The 17,471-nt window shown below is 56.3% G+C and overlaps 2 protein-coding genes across 3 annotated transcripts in view; one reads left to right on the top strand and one right to left on the bottom strand.

Moving 5' to 3' along the window:
* Nucleotides 1–393: 393 nt before the first annotated feature.
* TACR2 (tachykinin receptor 2) lies at nt 394–14,202 on the top strand. The gene is made up of 5 exons (XM_047071941.1): nt 394–785; nt 5,504–5,698; nt 8,979–9,132; nt 10,478–10,674; nt 13,986–14,202. The coding sequence occupies exons 1-5, from the start codon at nt 394–396 to the stop codon at nt 14,200–14,202; spliced, it is 1,155 nt and encodes a 384-aa protein (XP_046927897.1).
* A 1,828-nt stretch (nt 14,203–16,030) lies between these two features.
* Nucleotides 16,031–17,471, bottom strand: part of HK1 (hexokinase 1) — a 70,444-nt gene continuing 69,003 nt past the window's right edge. For both annotated transcript variants that reach the window (XM_047072877.1, XM_047072878.1), the window contains one exon: nt 16,031–16,932. In XM_047072877.1, the coding sequence (XP_046928833.1) occupies nt 16,788–16,932 (145 nt within the window). In that variant the 3' untranslated portion in view covers nt 16,031–16,787. The remainder of the gene's footprint in view (nt 16,933–17,471) is intronic.

The raw sequence follows: 17,471 nt of genomic DNA, 5'->3' as shown, positions 1-17,471 counted from the left end.
AGCCTGCTGGGCAGCTGACCTGCGGAATGCCAAGGCCGCCGCTCTGTGCTCACCTCATCCGACCCAGATGATTTACCAGGATGTTTCCTGCTCTGAAACTGTGTCTTAGATTCTAGATTTGCATGGGACATGTGAGAAGTCTGGCCAGGACTTGGGAGTCTGAAATGCGAATGGCTGTGGACCCGGCTCTCTGCTCAGCCTAACCTCATCTCCGCTCGAGGCTTGGGAGTGACCCCCTGTCCTCCCTGACGTGCCTGGCTTTGCACCTACGCCTCTGTCCCCCACATACGCACGCACCCAAGAGGACTCTTCTTCTCTAGCATATCTGGGCAGGGCGTCAGGGCTCAGGAGGAGCGAGGAGTCAGGCCCCTCATCCCAGACCCAGAGGCCACCATGGCGGCCTGTGATGTTGTGACTGACACCAACATCTCGCCCGGCCTTGAGAGCAACGCCACGGGCATCACGGCCTTCTCCATGCCCGGCTGGCAGCTGGCGCTGTGGGCCACGGCCTACCTGGCCCTGGTGTTGGTGGCCGTGACGGGCAATGCCACGGTCATCTGGATCATCCTGGCCCACCAGAGGATGCGCACGGTCACCAATTATTTCATTGTCAACCTGGCTCTGGCCGACCTCTGCATGGCCGCCTTCAATGCCGCCTTCAATTTCGTCTACGCCAGCCACAACATCTGGTACTTTGGCCGTGCCTTCTGCCACTTCCAGAACCTCTTCCCCATCACGGCCATGTTCGTCAGCATCTACTCCATGACCGCCATCGCCGCTGACAGGCAAGAGGGGGCTGGCGGGGAGGCCGGGGGAAGCTGTCTCACTTTGTCGGGGCTCAGACAGGGCCGGTGACTTGTCCGTAGTCACACAGCAAGTTAGCAGTAGAACTCAGGGAATTGCCTCCCAACTTAATCACGATCTTAAAGTGTGCATCTGGGGCGCCTGGGTGGCTCAGTCAGTTAAGCATCCGACTTCGGCTCAGGTCACGATCTCGCGGTTCATGGGTTCGAGCCCCAAGTCGGGGCTCTGTGCTGACAGCTCAGAGCCTGGAACCTGCTTTGGATTCTGTGTGTGTCTCTCTCTCTCTGCCCCTCCCCTGCTCATACTCTGTCTCTCTCTGGGTCTAAAAGATGAATAAACCTTAAAAAAAAAATTTTTTTAGTAAAAATGAATAAATAAAATAAATAAAAGTATGCATGGGAGAGACAAAAGAGCATGGAACCAAAGCAGGCAAAGTTAAGGTTAGACCCAAGGAAGAACTTGGCACTGGATGGTTGTTCAAGGCTGTCGGGAGAGAAGGGCTGTGTTTAGGGAACTTCTAGAGTATTCTTCTCTGGAGTTGATCTCTTTTGGCGTCTTTCTTTTACTACAAGGACGTGGCTTTTCCTGTTTTCCTATTCCTAGATAGATTATACTGGGAAGGATTTAATATTGCATGCGGTTACCATACAAGTACAATGGGTCCAATTGCTTTCCCAATCCTGTTCTCAGGGGGCCGCAGGCTGTGGCCTTCTGCTGAAGGCCGGGAGGGTGGAGGAGTGATCAGTGGAGCCAAACGCAGTCCTTCTGAAGCTGGTTGGGGCAGGCAGGGCACAGTTTGGCCTCAGAAGGGGACTGTGTGACCCTGGGGAAGAATGGTTGGGACAGATAGCAAACAAAAAGGGACACAGAAAGACAGCAGGTATATGTCCAGGAGGGGCAGGCCTGGGACCCTCAGAGACACAGATCCCTTGTCAGGATGGTCTGAAGGGGCATGAGCCCCGCTGTCCCCCACCACTGCCCCACCCCCCCCAGTCTCCATCTCCAGGCGTCTGCCCAGTGACACACAGCAGCTGGCTCTTGTCTGCTCTGGGCTGTTTTTCTATGGAGTTTCCCTAAAGATTTCATTTGAGGAATGTATTTCTACTAATTAAAAATGAAAAGAAAAGTTCGAAAACCATTCGTCTAGGCCACGCTTCTGATTTTGTACCCAGGCCAACAGAGGCCAGAGACAAGCAGGATCGCCAGCAAGTCAGGGTCAGGGCCAGCGGCCCAGAACCCAGACGGCTCAGCTCTCAGGAAGGGGCGTGTCCCTCCTCATCTGACCACACCCCTGCCCCCGCCAAAAGCACCTCAGTACCCCTGGATGTCTCTGCAAGTCCACTAACATGTGCTCCCTCATTCACTGAACAAATACTCGAGTGTTCCCTCTGTTTCAGGCATTGGGGAATATACACCAGAAGGAAAAATAGTCCTTGAAATCAGGCCTCATGGAACTTGCATTTTAAGGTGGGGAGGGGGGGAGTCTGGAGACCAGGCAAGAGGCTGGTGAATAATAATCCAGGTGAGAGAGGATGGTAACTCAGGCCGGGGTGTTAACAGTGAAGCCCCGTCCATTCGTTTCTTCATTCATTCATATGTTCAAGGCCGACTACGTACAGATACTGTTCTGGCCATTGGGGCAAAAAACAGATAAACCTGGCTGCCCTGGTGAGAATTTAAATAATACACACATGAATAAGTTGTACATTGTATTTTGAGGTCATGAGGGCTGTGGAAAAATACCAGGGAGAGGCGAGGGGACCCCAGGTGCCGGGCTGTGTGTCGGGGTGGGGGCAGGCTGGAGCGCTAGACCGGGTGTGGGGTCGGCCCCACTGTGGGGTGGGTTTGGAGCCAGGATGGAAGGAGGTGAGAGAGAGAGCCCTGTGAGCGCTGGGGAAAGATCAATCCAGGGAGAGGGCACAGCGGCAGCAAAGGCCCGTGGCAGGGTGGTGCCTGGTGTGCACGAGGGGCCCCAGGAAAGACTGTCCTCACCAAGACAGGGTAGAAAAGCTCAGGGGGCACGGGGTCAGCACTCCCCGGGTGCCTAGAACACACGGATGTCAACTTCCCTGCTTAGGGCAAGGTCATCCTATGGTCCAGACCTTGTCTCCAGGTTCAGATTAACCCCAGAGAGGAAGGCCCAGGGGTCATCCAGGACCAAAGTCACCTCTGGTGCATTTAAAGGACACAAATACATAGGAATAATGGCCCTTTCAAGTCCTAAACCCCTGCTGCCTGCAGGCACTTCTCAAGCATCTCATTCCCTTCCCAAGACAACCACAGGGGCTCAAATGACTGTCATCTCACTTTACAGAAGAGGGTGGTTTGAGTCCCTACGGCTGGAAGGTGATGAAGTCAGGGTCCACATTTAGATCAAAGCCCCAGAGCTGCCCCTCAACTAACAGAGAAAAAGCTCTCCTCTTTCCCACCCCACTTGCCACAACAGCAAGGGAACCCCAGCCCCCCAGTTGGCCCGCTGGTCACCTGCCTCATCTGTGGGGAGGAGGCCCCTGAGGAAATGCCACTCCTCTCGTCCTGCTGAGGCACTCAGCCCAGATCCAGGCCATCTTGGGGTAGAGCTGGCCCAGGGCCCGGCCACAGTAAAGGGGGAAGGTCAGTGTCTCAGACAGAGGAAGGAGGGGTCGACAATCATCCAATCCAGATGTGCGTAACTTGTGACCACAGACCGTCACAGAGGTCCCAGGGGTCATCAGCTTCTGTGGGGGTGAAAAATCACTGTTCCAAATGGAGGCAACAAACCACATTTTGCTGGGATTCCAGCAGTGCCTGGGGCCACGTCACCGATAGAAATCACAGATACCTCTGTTGCGCAGAAATCTCCAAGCATCGACTACAGTCGTCACTACTTAAAAATTACCACGGGGGCGCCTGGGTGGCTCCGTCAGTTAAGCGTCCTACTTCAACTCAGGTCATGATCTCGCGGTTTGTGAGTTCGAGCCCCGCGTCGGGCTCCGTGCTGACAGCTCAGAGCCCGGAGCCTGCTTCGGATTCTGTGTCTCCCTCTCTCTCTGTCCCTCCCCCACTCATGCTCTGTCTCTCTCTGTCTCTCAATAATAAATAAATGTTTTAAAAAATTTTTTAAAAAGTTACCACGACAGCAGGGGTGGGGGTGGTGCACCTGGGTGGCTCAGTCAGTCGAGCGTCTGACTTTGGCTCAGGTCATGATCTCATAGTTCATGAGTTCTAGTCCTGTGTAAGGCTTGCTGCTGTCAGCTCAGAGCTGGTTTCAGATCCTCTGTCCCCACCACTCTCTGCCCCTCCCCTACTCATGCTCTCAAAAATAAATAAATATTAAAAACAAATCTATCATCGGTTCCAGACCTGCTGCTAGATCTTGTTTAGTGGGTCGATAAAGAAGCACATATTGTTGTGCCCCAAATCTATTTTATATTTTGCTAACTGTATTCCAGTATAACTGATTGTCTTTGTAATCCTGTGTAATTGATTCACATAAAAACTGTATTCTGAGGAGGGCCCCCCCCATCTCGCCCCACACCCTCCCTCTTGTGAGGCGGCAACCAAAGCCCCCGGTCACAGGGCACAGCATAAGAGAAGCAGTGTGGGGTCCCGTGTCTTTGGTGGATGGTGTTCTTTGGATCCTTTGACCTTGGAAGCCGGCGACTACCCCAGCTCTCCCTTCCTTGGTCAGGGCCGTGACCCACGAGGCCTCAGCCCCACCAGGCTCCAGGACGTTCCCACAGTGGCTTCCGAGGTCCCGGGAGCAGAGGGGAACTGCACAACTTGGTTCAGGGCCAGCGCTGCCTCTTCCAGCTGGTTCTTCCCCTTCTGCAAGCCTCAGTCTCCTGGTGCAGAAAATGGAGAGAACAACCCCTGCCTGAGATACTCAGGCCAAGCAGCAGCTCAAATCCTCAGAGGTTCCCCAGAGAGAGGCAGGAGCTGAGGAGACAAGCCTGTTTCTGGCCGACTTCTTGGAAGAGGTGACATTTCACTTGGACTTTAGTGAATCCAGAGTGGAAGGAGAAATTTCAGGCTGAGCGGGAAGAAATGCCCCCTACAGAGGGTCACACAGGCAGGGCTGTTCCTTGACCAGAATGAGCCAGGGAAGGTGCGGGAAGCAGTGGCACAGGAGGTGAGAAAGTAAGTGCGTTGGCCATGTGCAGAGGGCCTTGAATACCGAGTTTAAAGGTTTGGGCCTGCTGTGTCTGGTAACCTAACCATGTGCCTATTTACATTTGAATCAGTTAAAACTTAAAACTCTGTTCCTCAGTCATATTAGCCACACTTCCAGTGTTCATGGCCATGTGTGGTTATGGCTACTGAACGGGACAGTTTATACATAGGGCATTTCCACCCCTGCAGAAAGCCGACAGGCAGGGCTGGTTTGGGCTGTGTCTGGGAGACTGTCGGGTTCCGCTAAGATTTCTGAGCAGAAGAGGGACAGCGTAGGGCCAAGGGGCCCGGCAGCTTTTGGCAAATGTTTTGAGTGGACTTCCGGTGTGGCCACACCGCTCTCTGGTGGCCATTTGAGAGTAAGTCCGCCCCCAGGGAGGTGATGAGGTGAGGCCTGGCCTGGGGTTTTAGGGCACTGGCGTGCTGTGTGGCTGTGGGAGAGTCACCAGCCCAGGTGGCTCTCTGCGGGGGCCCAGCACGGCGTGGGAAATGGGGCTCTGGCGGGGGGGGAGGGGTGCCCGCCACTCACACAGCACTCTGCTCACAGGTACGTGGCCATCGTCCACCCCTTCCAGCCGCGGCTCTCAGCCCGCGGCACCAGAGCGGTTATTGCAGGCATCTGGCTGCTGGCCCTGGCCCTCGCCTTCCCCCAGTGCTTCTACTCCACCATCACCACGGACCAGGGCGCCACCAAGTGTGCGGTGGTCTGGCCCGAAGACAATGGCGGCAAGATGCTCCTTTTGTAAGGCCTGGGCCGTGGGGACCATAGTGTGTGTGTGTGTGTGTGTGCGCGCAGGTGCGGGTGCAGGTGTCTGTGAGCGCTTGGGATTACGTGAGTACCTGTCTGTGCTAACAGTTTCACTTAGCACGTACCACGTGTTGGGCTTGACATACATGAAGCCACTTCACTCCCCTAACACTACCGGGGACACATGTAGTATTATTCCCAGGTTTCAAATGAGGACGCTGAAGCCCTAAAAACTAATAGGCCCAAGGTCCCACAGCCAGCAGGTGGTGAAGCGAGGGTTTAAACCCAGGTAGTCCTGCCTGAGAGCTCACCACTGCCTCCCCACACAGCTACTTAGACAAGGACACATGTATCCTCAAATGAGGACACACCCGTGTGCACATGTGCGTGGGACACCGGGTGTGTGGGCACGCGGCTCCCACTGACGTCTGCGCGTGTGTGCGGAAGTGTGTGCGCGCACAGGTGTGTGTTTGGGGGAGGCCACCGCGAATGCTCAGGGTACTGAGGCAGAAAGAAAGGGCAGGTGACCGAGCCGGGGTTGTTTTCCGGGGGATGTCTGGTGCCTGCCTCACGCTGAGTGGGCACCACGCGTGGGGGGGACTAGGAAGAAGAACGCAGGCACGGGCCAGCCATTGTGTGACCCTGAGTAAGTCCTTTCCCTTGCTGGGCCTCAGTGTGCCCAGTTCTCACCGCGTGGACCCCCCCACCCCCATGCGTGGCCTGGCGGTTTAGCAGAGGATAGAGAATTTGCTGAGGTTTTGCAAGTCAGTAGTTGGGGCAGAGTCCTGCCCTGTCCCTCATAGTCACTTGACCTTTCTGACCCTTTGGCTCCTCCCGTAGGCGGAACTCGGAAGACAACTTGTTGGAAAGTTGCTGTGAGCATGCGCGAGAAAATGTATATGACGCCGTTAGCGCCGCACGTGGCACGGAACTGGCACCCGCTATGTAGTAGTTGAAGCAAGGGACACATGAAAACAAACGTGGAGGTGGCAGATTTAGTCCAACAGAGGCCCAGCTGCCCCAAGCAGGAGGATGCGGAGGCTTTGGCGGAGGGCTGCCAGGTCACCATGGCAACACAGCCCCCACCCTCCGCCTCCTTTAACACCCCTCCCCCATCGCCCGCCCCTGCACGGTTTCCATCTGCCCCAAGCACCAGCCAGAAGCGGGCCTCGCTGTGGCCTTCAGTGCTAGGCAAGAAGCCTGAGACGCCTGTTCCCGGGGACTGACGAGTTTTGAGGGCGGCCTCTGCCCTTACTCTATTCCGCTCCCGGACCCCTGCCCTGCCCCCAAGGGCAAGGTCCCCGTACCGAAGGCTCAGGGAAGGGTGGAGAGCAGAATATTTTGTGACTGACCACTGGGGGGCAGTGTTTCTCCGCTTTAACACACGCCTTTCTGCCTAAGAAGGGGCCCGGAGAGGGGACCAGGAATAGTAACTCAGGGCACCCAGCACCAGCTCTCTGGGGATGGTGAGTTCCGACCCTGATTCAGGCGCCAAGAAAAAACAGGAAGGCTACTTCGGTGTTACTTAGAATTCCGTGAGGATTTGGGCAAAGCCTGGTCTTCTGTGTGAGAATGTAGTCTTTGTTCTTGGGTGGGGACACTTGAGGGCTCCACCCTCACAGGCGCACATCCTGGGTGTATCGGAATCTGGTGAAATTACAGATGCCCCCTCCAGGAAAATGCGCATAGATCCCTAAAATCAACACACACACACAAATCCAGGCAATGAAAGGACGCATTCCTGATCTGGGGCAGGCCCCAGATGACCCCCACAGCCCCTTGGTGCTCCCCTCTGTGTAGGAACCTAGCCCAGGGTGAATTCCTATCCTGAACCGTGTCCCAAGGAAAGGCAACAGAGTGATATCCCTCATACTTGGGAAGGACCTTAGGCATTACAAATGGGGAAACTGAGACTAAGGGAGAGAGCAGACTTGCCTGAGGTCACCCTTAGAAGCTAGAGGCTGACCAAGAACTCAGTTCTGACTTCACAGAGCTGACCTTCAGTGATAGGGAAATCGTTTCTTGGTAGTGATTAAATCTATAGAGCTGTTTCATGTGTCACAGACTTTCTGCGCCTCTCCGGGGCTCCGTTTCCCTCCAGACACCGAGGCAGGTGGCCCTGCTGATCCCCAAGGTCTATCTAGCTCAAACACTCTGTGACCTCACTGCTCCTCCCTGCCCTTACTTGCTCCACAGCAGGACTAGCTGAAGAGCCCGGGGTCTAGCAGTCCCCAAGAGCAAGCAAGCAGAATTCTAAACACAGGCTTTAGGGAAGACATTTGCTGGAGCCACCCGCTCCCCTCCCTCTCGGTGGCAGCACCTCTCGAAACCGGCTGGCGCACAGGTCATGGGGGGTGGGGGCCTTGGGAACACTTCAGCCCTCGCAGAAAAAGGTCACGTGGCAAGACCACGGGTCTCAGGCCCTTTCACGAGGTGCCCCCACCCAGGCCCTGTTGGAGACGACCTGCAGCGTCACTCAGACACTGGCGTGGCCAGCACACGTCTCCTTTACACCGTCTTTCCAGAAGGAAGAGACACGGCTCAACACAGCCCGGCTTGCTCTCCACGGGGGCTGGATGAGGAAACGTCAGTGGCATTCGGGGCCACTTGCTCGAAGGTGGTGCGAGAGAAGGTCTGCTGGCATGAGCCATGTTCCCAACCCAATCCTGATGGGCAGGGAGAGATGACCAATGTCGTGTAGTGACTCTGTTGTTGCTGCCCCGTTCCCTGATAAGGATGCCGGTGCAGGGTGGAAGCATGTCAACTCCAGAAAATCTACGTCTCCAGACAGATGCAGATACAGACTATATATATAATCTATCTAATTCAGGTGCACATACACATGTCATATATACACAGGATTCTGGAAGAAAATTGTCCCAAATTATTACCGTGGTGAGGATGCAATGAGTGATTTTACTTCCTCCTTTGTGCTTAATGGCATTTTAAATGTTAAACAAATGTATTATTTGGTTAACTTTTTCATTCCTAGCTATTTCCTTTTTTGGTAGTATTCATCTGTCACCTGGAGGGACGCAGGCGAGAAAACGCTGGTGTCTCTTTTGCAGCAAGGGAAGCCCTCTTTGGGCATAAATGCTAGCCCGTGTTGCCTTTAAAACATTTTTAAGTTAAATCAAGGCTTGGGAGGTGGTCCAGGGTGGCTAGCCCAGAGTTGGCTTAGGGACGCTCGCGGGGTCGGGGGGCACTGAGCGCTGACGGATGCCGAAGTCGCCCCCGGGCCGTCCCGTGCCCAGGCCTTTGGCTCTCCCTCCAGGTACCACCTCGTGGTGATCGCCCTCATCTACGTGCTGCCTCTCGTGGTGATGCTCTTTGCCTACAGTGTCATCGGCCTCACGCTCTGGAGACGCGAGGTCCCCAGGCACCAGACGCACGGCGCCAGCCTGCGCCACCTGCAGGCCAAGAAGAAGGTGGGCGCCGGGGGGCGGTGCTCGGCGGGGGGCGGTGCCTCTGCCCTCACTCTGTTCCGCTCCCCCGCCCCCACAGTCCGGCCCCCAGAAGGTCTCAAAGCTCCTGTCTGGGCCCCGCCTCGGGGCCTCACCCTTCCGGGCTCGCAGCCCGCCCCTTGGGGGGTGCGGGTGAGAACAGGATCCACCCTAACTTGCCCGGTCCCCAGTCCCTGAACAGAGCCTGAGTTAGTTCTTCCCGGGAGGACAGCTTGCCTTTGGCCTTTGGCCAAATACGAAGTTAAAGGAACTTCCCAGACTGTCACGAGAATCGGAGAATCCTAAAACCCCACGGAATTTCAGATACTCCCAAGAATCTTAGAATAATAGATTCTCAGAAATCTCAGACGTTTCGAGAAATCGTAATGTTGAATTTAAGAAGCCCCACAAAAGCACAGGAGGCTCCCTTATAGAATCACAGGAGAATTCTCAAATGTTGGAACTGGAGACCTCGGAGCTCTTGGAGACGGGGTTGGAGTCCAGCTGTATCCAGTCTGCATTCCATTTCCGACCCAAGTGCCGGCGTGCCCCCTCCCCCTGCCATTCAGGGCCCCCCAAGGAGTCTGTGATTCAGACCTTCTCCCGTCTCGATCTTTGCGTGGCCCCTTCCTGTTAGGCATCCAGGGGGAGGTAATGGTTAATCCCATCATGTATCAGGTCAAAATCTCATGTGTTTGAGGTTTCATGTCTGCTACTAGGCATTTTTCACAGGGCAATTCAGGGAGGTGATGGGATATGGGACACCATCTGAATGTCCCTCCTCATGAAGAGCTGGCCTCCACTTGCCCTCCATTCCCCCTGGGGTACTGGCCCACACTCAGGAGGGCCTGCAGAGACCAGGTCGGGAAGGGAGAAAGGTCAGGGAGCAGGCCCCCGGGCAGAGGCTGGGGTCCCCGACTAGAGTCTCACTACCTACGGATAGAAGGGCTGTGGCAGACACAGATCCCAGGGAGAGGGGCACCTGGGAACCCCTAGCTGGCAGAGGGGAGCCCCCAAGGATGGGGTTAGGAGCTAGAGCTCACCCACTGTCCAGGGAGGGGAGCTGCTCTGAGTGAAGGGGTCGGGACACCTGCTAGAGGAGGTGGCCACTGAGCTGGCCCTCAAGGACTTGAGGACAGCAGTGTGGGCAGAGGGGCGGGCCTGAACAAGAGCCCCAAGGTGCAGGGCCCGGGAGTCAAGGCGGCGTGTGCTCCAGGGGACTCGAGGGCTTCCCAGACTGGCCTGAGGGGTGCCCTGCCGCCATCCTTGGAGGGTTGGGGGGGCAGGGGGCTTCCAGGCTGAGGAGTGACCTGAGCCTCTCCCGGCCCAGTTTGTGAAGACCATGGTGCTGGTGGTGGTGACCTTTGCCGTCTGCTGGCTGCCCTACCACTTCTACTTCATCCTGGGCAGCTTCCAGGAGGACATCTACTACCACAAGTTCATCCAGCAGGTCTACCTGGCGCTCTTCTGGCTGGCCATGAGCTCCACCATGTACAATCCCATCATCTACTGCTGCCTCAACCACAGGTGAGCCCTTGGCCCTCTCCTCGGCCCTCAGGGACCCACGGCCTGGCCTGGTCACCTCTGGGCATCCCTGCGCCCCTCGCCCCCACAGGAGGTTGCCATCCCCGCGGTGAGCCCACCGCTCAATCCTCGCTCGGGTCTGGGCCTGGCTTGAGCCCCACCTCCTCGCCAAAGCCTCGCCCCATTGCCCAGGCCCTAGTTCTTACCGTTGGTCTGCTCCTGCTCTCTCTTCTGAGCCTACATTTGGGACGAGGAGAAGAGAGAAGGGACAGAGAGGGAGGGAGTAGGGTCAGAGAGAGGCCAAAAGGCAGAGAGGGAGGAAGGAGCCGGGTAAAGGAGGTGGGGACTTATTCTGTCCTGACATTTTTAAGAGCTTTCTGCAATGACGAAGAACCAAGGACTTTCCTTGGGCCAGGTGAGCAGCACCAACCCCACAGTAGGAAGAGCTCAGTCGGGGCCCCAGGGCCAGGACTGGAGAGAGAGCAGGCTGCTCCCTGGGAAGGTTACAGTGCATTTCCTGCCCTCAAGGGGCAGGAGGAGTGACCTTGGCAGCCAGCCGGGGAGGAAGGCACCAAGTTCTTACTCCTCCCTCAGACACACCTGGTGCTCCCAGCCGTGTACGTCTGGGGAATTGGAGGTCCACGGAGGGGCTGGTGTTTGCTCTGGGGCCCTAGGGGAGGTGGAAGGCGGTGGCCCAGGTAGGAACCCAGCACCCAGGAGCCCTGCTGCAGAGTGGGCTCGTCAGGCTCAGGAAACCCCGAGGGAGGGTCAGGTAAGAGGAGATGAGAGGTGGACAGGGAGGCCTGGTCTCAACCAGACAGTGACGTCGGGCAAGGTTGGGCCTCTGTGTTCATGCCTTTTACCACCCGCTGCCCATGTGTCCAGGTCACTCGTGATGCCATCAGGGTCTTTGTTGCTCAGATATCCCACGTGCCTGGGGCGGGCCGGAAGGAAGTGAGAAAATTCTGGGTTTTTAGTGTTTCATGGGTGACAAAACCCTCCACTGTCCACGGAGAGGTAAAAAGTAGATAATAGGAGGAAGGGAGGTGTTATCCCCATTTTACAGATGAGGAAATGGAGCCTCAGAAAGGAAGACTCCTGAACTGTATACACAAAGCAACAGAGCCAGGATTGCATGTATCTCCAAGGCCTGTAACCTTAACACCACACCACACATTTCCCTTGAGGCAGCTTATAGAAGAGCTTGGAGACAGGGACTGTCACATCAGGGAGGGGCCCCCAGCACCGCGTGTCTGTGCATTGGTCACTCCCCTGTTACCCAGTGACAGTCCCTGAGAGTCTGAACAACTCCCCAGGCTCTACGCATTTCTGAAGTAACCTCAGAATCTTCAGTAGTTGGCGACACTAGCTCCAGAGCAGGACCAGTGCTCCTGGCGGCAGCCTTCATTCATTCACAATACGCTCACAAGTGGCTACATGTGCCCGCACTGTTCCAGGCACCTGGGACACACCGGTGAGCGAAAGCAGATGATTCCTTCCCTCGAGACGCTGACATGCTAGTGGGGAGACAGACAATAAGCAAGCGTAATGAGTCCATGAGTCACACAGTGTATCAGGCGGGAAGTTCTAGGGGAAAGAGGAAAACCAGAGCTGGGGAAGGGACGGCAGGAGGTGCCGGGGGAGAGCCGTGTTACAGGATGGTCAGAGTAGGCCTTATTGAGGCCTAACTGTCTGGGGAAGGACTCCGAACGGAGGGAACAGCCAAGGCAAGGTCTTGCGGTCGAGATAAGGACTTGGGCCGCTACTCTGCCGAGAGGAGCCCAGCGGAGCTGAGTTGGAGAGACGCGTACTCTGGCTTGCCTTTTAAAAGAATCGGCCTTGGGGCGCCTGGGTGGCGCAGTCGGTTAAGCGTCTGACATCAGCCAGGTCACGATCTCGAGGTCCGTGAGTTCGAGCCCCGCGTCAGGCTCTGGGCTGATGGCTCAGAGCCTGGAGCCTGTTTCCGATTCTGTGTCTCCCTCTCTCTCTGCCCCTCCCCCGTTCATGCTCTGTCTCTCTGTCCCAAAAATAAATAAAAAACGTTGAAAAAAAATTAAAAAAAAAAAAAAAAAAAAAAGAATCGGCCTGGCCGCGTGTTGGAACGGGACGACTGCGGGGCGAGCAGAGCAGCAGGGGATGGGGAGGCTGTTGCAGGAATCCAGGTGAGAGACGGGGGTTTCAGACTGGGGTGACAAGTCAGAGTCTGGATGTTACTAAGGTAGAGCCAACAGAATGATGGAGGGGAGGCGGCATGTGAGAGAAGGCAAGGACGGACGGCTCCGGGTTCTGGGCATGAGCAGCCGGAAGGACGGCCACGGGGGCAGGGGTGGGAGGGCAGGAGGGGGAGCTCCGGGTGGGACATGCTGGGTGTGGGCGGAAGGGGCAGAGGCCGAGAAGCTCCCACAATAGAGACATTTATTGGGCCCCCCCGCCCCATGGAATCTTATAGAGCTACAAGGTGAGGAACCGAAGTCAGGCCTGCTCTTCTGGAACATGGAACCCCGTGTCTCCTGGGCTGTCACCCAGGGTCTCACTGATTTCTGCTCCTCTCTGACAGGCCAGTGTTCTCTGCCAGCCCATTTCCTCCATTGTCTGCTCCCCCTTCTGTGTCTTTTTCTTTTTTTTTTTTAATGTTTTTATTATTTTTGAGTGATATAGAGACAGAGCACGAGCCGGGGAGGGGCAGAGAGAGAGGGAGACACAGAATCTGAAGCAGGCTCCAGGCTCCGAGCTGTCAGCACAGAGGCTGATGCGGGGCTTGAACTAGGGAACTAGTGAGATCGTGACCCGGGCTGAAGTCGGTCGCTTAACAGACTGAGGCACCCAGGCGCCCCTGTCTGCTTCCCCTTCTAATTTAGATTTTAGTGTGGTCATGGGGAGAATTCTTTTTTAAGCAAATATACCCAAACTGGGATTTTCTTTCAAAGCAACCCCCTTGGGAGAGTGTCTTTACTGCACTCAACACTGCCAAAGCCCAGATCTTAAGACTCCTCTAGAAAACTCCTTTAGGGGCCAATTAACAAATCAAACAAAAAAAAACTCTGTTGTTTCTTTAAATCGTATCTGGTTTCTTTTTGTCTGTAATAACAAATGGTCTGATTTGGCTTCGTCACCCACTTCGGTCACTAGACTTAGCTCCAGATTACTTCTGGATGTTTCCAAAAATCAAATCCGCTGAGGAGTGTGTCTCCCAAGAGATAGTGAACCATGATGGGCAATTAGGAGAGCACAAAATTCCCGCGGGGGACAGCCGCAGGGCAGTTCCTGTAACTGTCCCCTCACCCCTCTGCTCCACGTGACCCTCTGTCTCTCAGGTTTCGCTCCGGATTCCGGCTTGCTTTCCGTTGCTGCCCATGGGTCACGGCGACTGAGGAGGATAAGATTGAGCTGACTCACACTCCATCCCTCTCTGTGAAGGTCAACAGGTGTCACACTAAAGAGACTTTTTTCATGGCTGGGGACACAGCCCCCTCCGAGGCTACCAACGGGCCGGCCGGGGGCCCCCAAGACGGGCTGCCTACTGAACCCTGAAGCCTTGTGCCTGGCTGCTGGGTCAGGCTTCACACCCTTCGAGAAGTAGCCAGTTGAGAGGTCCAGATCTGAAAGTCTGACCCACGCCCCAGCCTTCAGCACATCCGTGGAAAGACAAGATGGGGCCAGGAACTCTGCAGTGGGTGCTAACTCTTGAGAGGGCCCAGTCACCCCTGACCGTGCTTCACGGCAGCCAGGAAGAGTCAAAGAAGACCGTGTGAGCTAACGCTGGTCTGATCCAGGTGCCGCACGCCCCTAAGTCTTCCTGGAGCACACAACTTCATGAGTGAACTGGATCCGGTATAAAAGAAACATGGCAACTGTGGTAAAAGGCAACCGACTTCCAGCGTTGGGGTAACAGGGAGTTCCGGGTACCGTGGCAGCTGGAGGGCCAAGGGGACAGCTGCCGATCAGCTCCGGACAAATGTCGCCGTGTGGTAATGGGGGCCCACGGTTGCCAGACCTTCTAAATCTCTCGAGACACGCCAGAAATCCAAACTTGTGGGGCTTCCAGACTTGTATGTACAGTTTGGCTCACGTTTTTATAAATATTGGTTAAACCAAACTGAACACCCGTGGGCAGCACCCACTGATTTGTGATCAGGCTACGGACACAGGGAGGAAGCTTCTTATTTTGCAAAGGCTGTGAGTGGATCCGACCGGGGGCTTCTCCGCTTCAGCATCTGAACGCAGATCCAGCTCAGCGGAGGTGGCGGTTGAGTCAAAAGGAGCCTCAGCTGCGTTGCCCCAGACCAGTCACCGTGAACTAGCATGCCAAACACGTTAAGTGCTTCATAAACAGTCACCGTGATTTTTATCAACACCAAGCTGGTGATTTCACACGAATGCCTCCAGGAAGTGGGCACCAGCCTTCACCCTCGCTCCAGCAACAAGGTGACGGGCAGAGAACACCGACCGTCTCGACTTCCAGAGAGCTCCAGGCCCAGGCCAGTCCACCCCAAGGACATCCTTCTCCCCGCTTGCCGACTCACCCTGCACACCCCCCGCCCCTCCAGAAGAACCACATAACGCTGTAAATGCACAGCAAGAGAGTTTAATGCTGTGTTGCCCACAAAGATCACTGTGCCATAGGGACTGGCAGCACCAAATAAAGGGACTCTGCTCTTGACATGCCAAGGGAACATGCAGTTAGTCCTGGAGGAAGCCACGTAGGGCTGGAGTCGTGGCTTGGGAGAATCACGTGGCACCTCGATCACCAGGTGCGGACCGATGTGGGATCCGTTGATGAGCCGTGGGGTAGAACAGCAACCTCAAGGTTGAGGTCGGGTAGGGATGGAAGGGTCAGAGGAGGATCAGCTTCCTGGAGAAGGGATTCGTTAAAAGTGGGAGAGGAGGACAAACGCGGGCAACCTGCTAGCCTGGGCCTGCTGCGAGACTTCATCTGCGCTGGAACAGGGGGCCTACGTCGTCTGTTCTCTTGGCAGAGGGTGACCAAGGGCGGGGTCTACCTGGGGATGGCAGTAGGGAGACCAGAGTTGCACTGTCCTCTCATTAAAGCCAAACAGCCTCTGGAAGGCCCTGGGGGACAGAGGCTTTCCATCGCTCTACCTTCTTAAAGGTGCGGGCGGGGGTGGGACCCTGGGCTGGGGCAGGAGGTGGCCAGGCAGGTGCTGGAAAAGAAGGGGAGAGGCTAGTTCTGTCACCCTTGCAGAGAGTAGAGGTGGTTGTCCCAGAAGAAGGCTGGGGGCTGAAGAACATGATCTTCACGTCACTGTTCCCCCGACCCAGAATCCCCAGGGTTTGGTGTTCACCGTCTCCCCCACCCCGTGTCCTCCCCGCTCTCCAGCCATCAAGCATCACTCGGGTCTTTGAATTGGTACAAAGTTTACTAGGTCATACAACATGGCTCACAAAAGCAATGGGAAATTCCAATGGGGGCACTGTTTGTCGGTTTGGTTCCTTTTGCCCAAATGGAGATGAGACATTTTCCCGCAGAACTGCCCACCTCCCCCCCCCCCCCCGCAACAAGACAGACAGAATGCAAGACTGTCACGGCATGGCTCTGACCAGTTCCACGGACACACGATTCAGTGGCACTGACACGTCTTGAGGGCAACCTCGGGACGCCAGACAGCAGTGGGCGCTGGGACGGGAGGAAGCAGCTAAGGTTCCCCCGGGGAGGGAGTCCCGGCAGTGTCTGCTGGTGATAATACGTTTCACACAGGGGATGTGTCCCCAAGGACGGGCTGCGGAGGCCCAGGAGGCCTGCCAGATGGTGCGACTTTTCACCTTGGGCCAATAAATAACTCTGTAGGACGAATGCAGAAACTGGAAACGGACGCCACTAAACTTCACACACGGGGAGCGTACGACCGGGTAGAAATCGGATCATGCAGAGTGGCGGGGGCAGACGAGGAGGGGCCGGAGTGGGGAGAGATTATCGACAGCACGCGCTCTATTTTGTACCCTACGCTATGCGCCATTAGTTGGCTTGGGTCTCCCTCCCCGCTGCGGCGAGGCCGGCCCTGGCGCCGGGGTCTCCCGGCACAGCTCGCTGGGAGGGACGGGGGTCGCCGCCTGAAGAGAGGAGCGCTGGAAGGACAGCAGGCCGGGGGCCGGTACTCTTAGCTGCTCGATTCTTCCCGGAGCCGGACGCCCACGGCCGTGATGAGGGCAGCCCCCTTGCCACTGCCGTCTTCGGACAGGAGGAAGGACACGTTGCAGTTCGGTGACAGTTCCTGCACGGTTTGGTGCATGATTCTCGAGAAGCTGGAAGAGACAACACACAGAGGAGAAGGGTAGGTGGAGAAGAGGAGAAGGGACGCCAGACCCGCGCGGAGACGCTACAGGACCCTAGCGAGAAGGGGACACGCGAGGTGGCGGGGCTGCCTGGAAGCGGCTGCGGCTCCTTGACAACGGTCGGGACGACCGTGGATTTGCAGCCAATCCCACCACCGCAGTGTTCAGCCGGGAGGAACTTCCGAGAGTCCAAAAATAAGCGACCGTACGTCTCGCCAGGGCCACGGCGTGAATAGCACACTCACACACGCCCCTCCCCAAAGCTTGAGGCGTCTGGGGGACCGGGCACCAAGAAGGCTGTTGGGCCTGGGTGCGGCCCGGCGCCGGGTCAGGAGGCGACATGGAAACAGCCCCTTGAGGTCCCCAGCCCACACCGTCCGGGGCCCCACACTGGCATCTGAGGCCGAGAGCGGCAGGCCCCCCCCCCCCCCCCGTCCCCATGAAAGACGATCTCTAAATGACAGGCGACTGTGGGTTCCTACGTTTTCGTGCTGACAACGAGACAGTGC

The sequence above is a fragment of the Lynx rufus genome, unplaced genomic scaffold (assembly GCF_022079265.1).
Source record: "Lynx rufus isolate CCGP_SWC_20201006 ecotype Redwood Valley unplaced genomic scaffold, mLynRuf1.p SCAF_11, whole genome shotgun sequence".
In the NCBI taxonomy this organism is placed as follows: domain Eukaryota; kingdom Metazoa; phylum Chordata; class Mammalia; order Carnivora; family Felidae; genus Lynx; species Lynx rufus.
This window is presented reverse-complemented; position numbering and strand designations above follow the sequence as displayed.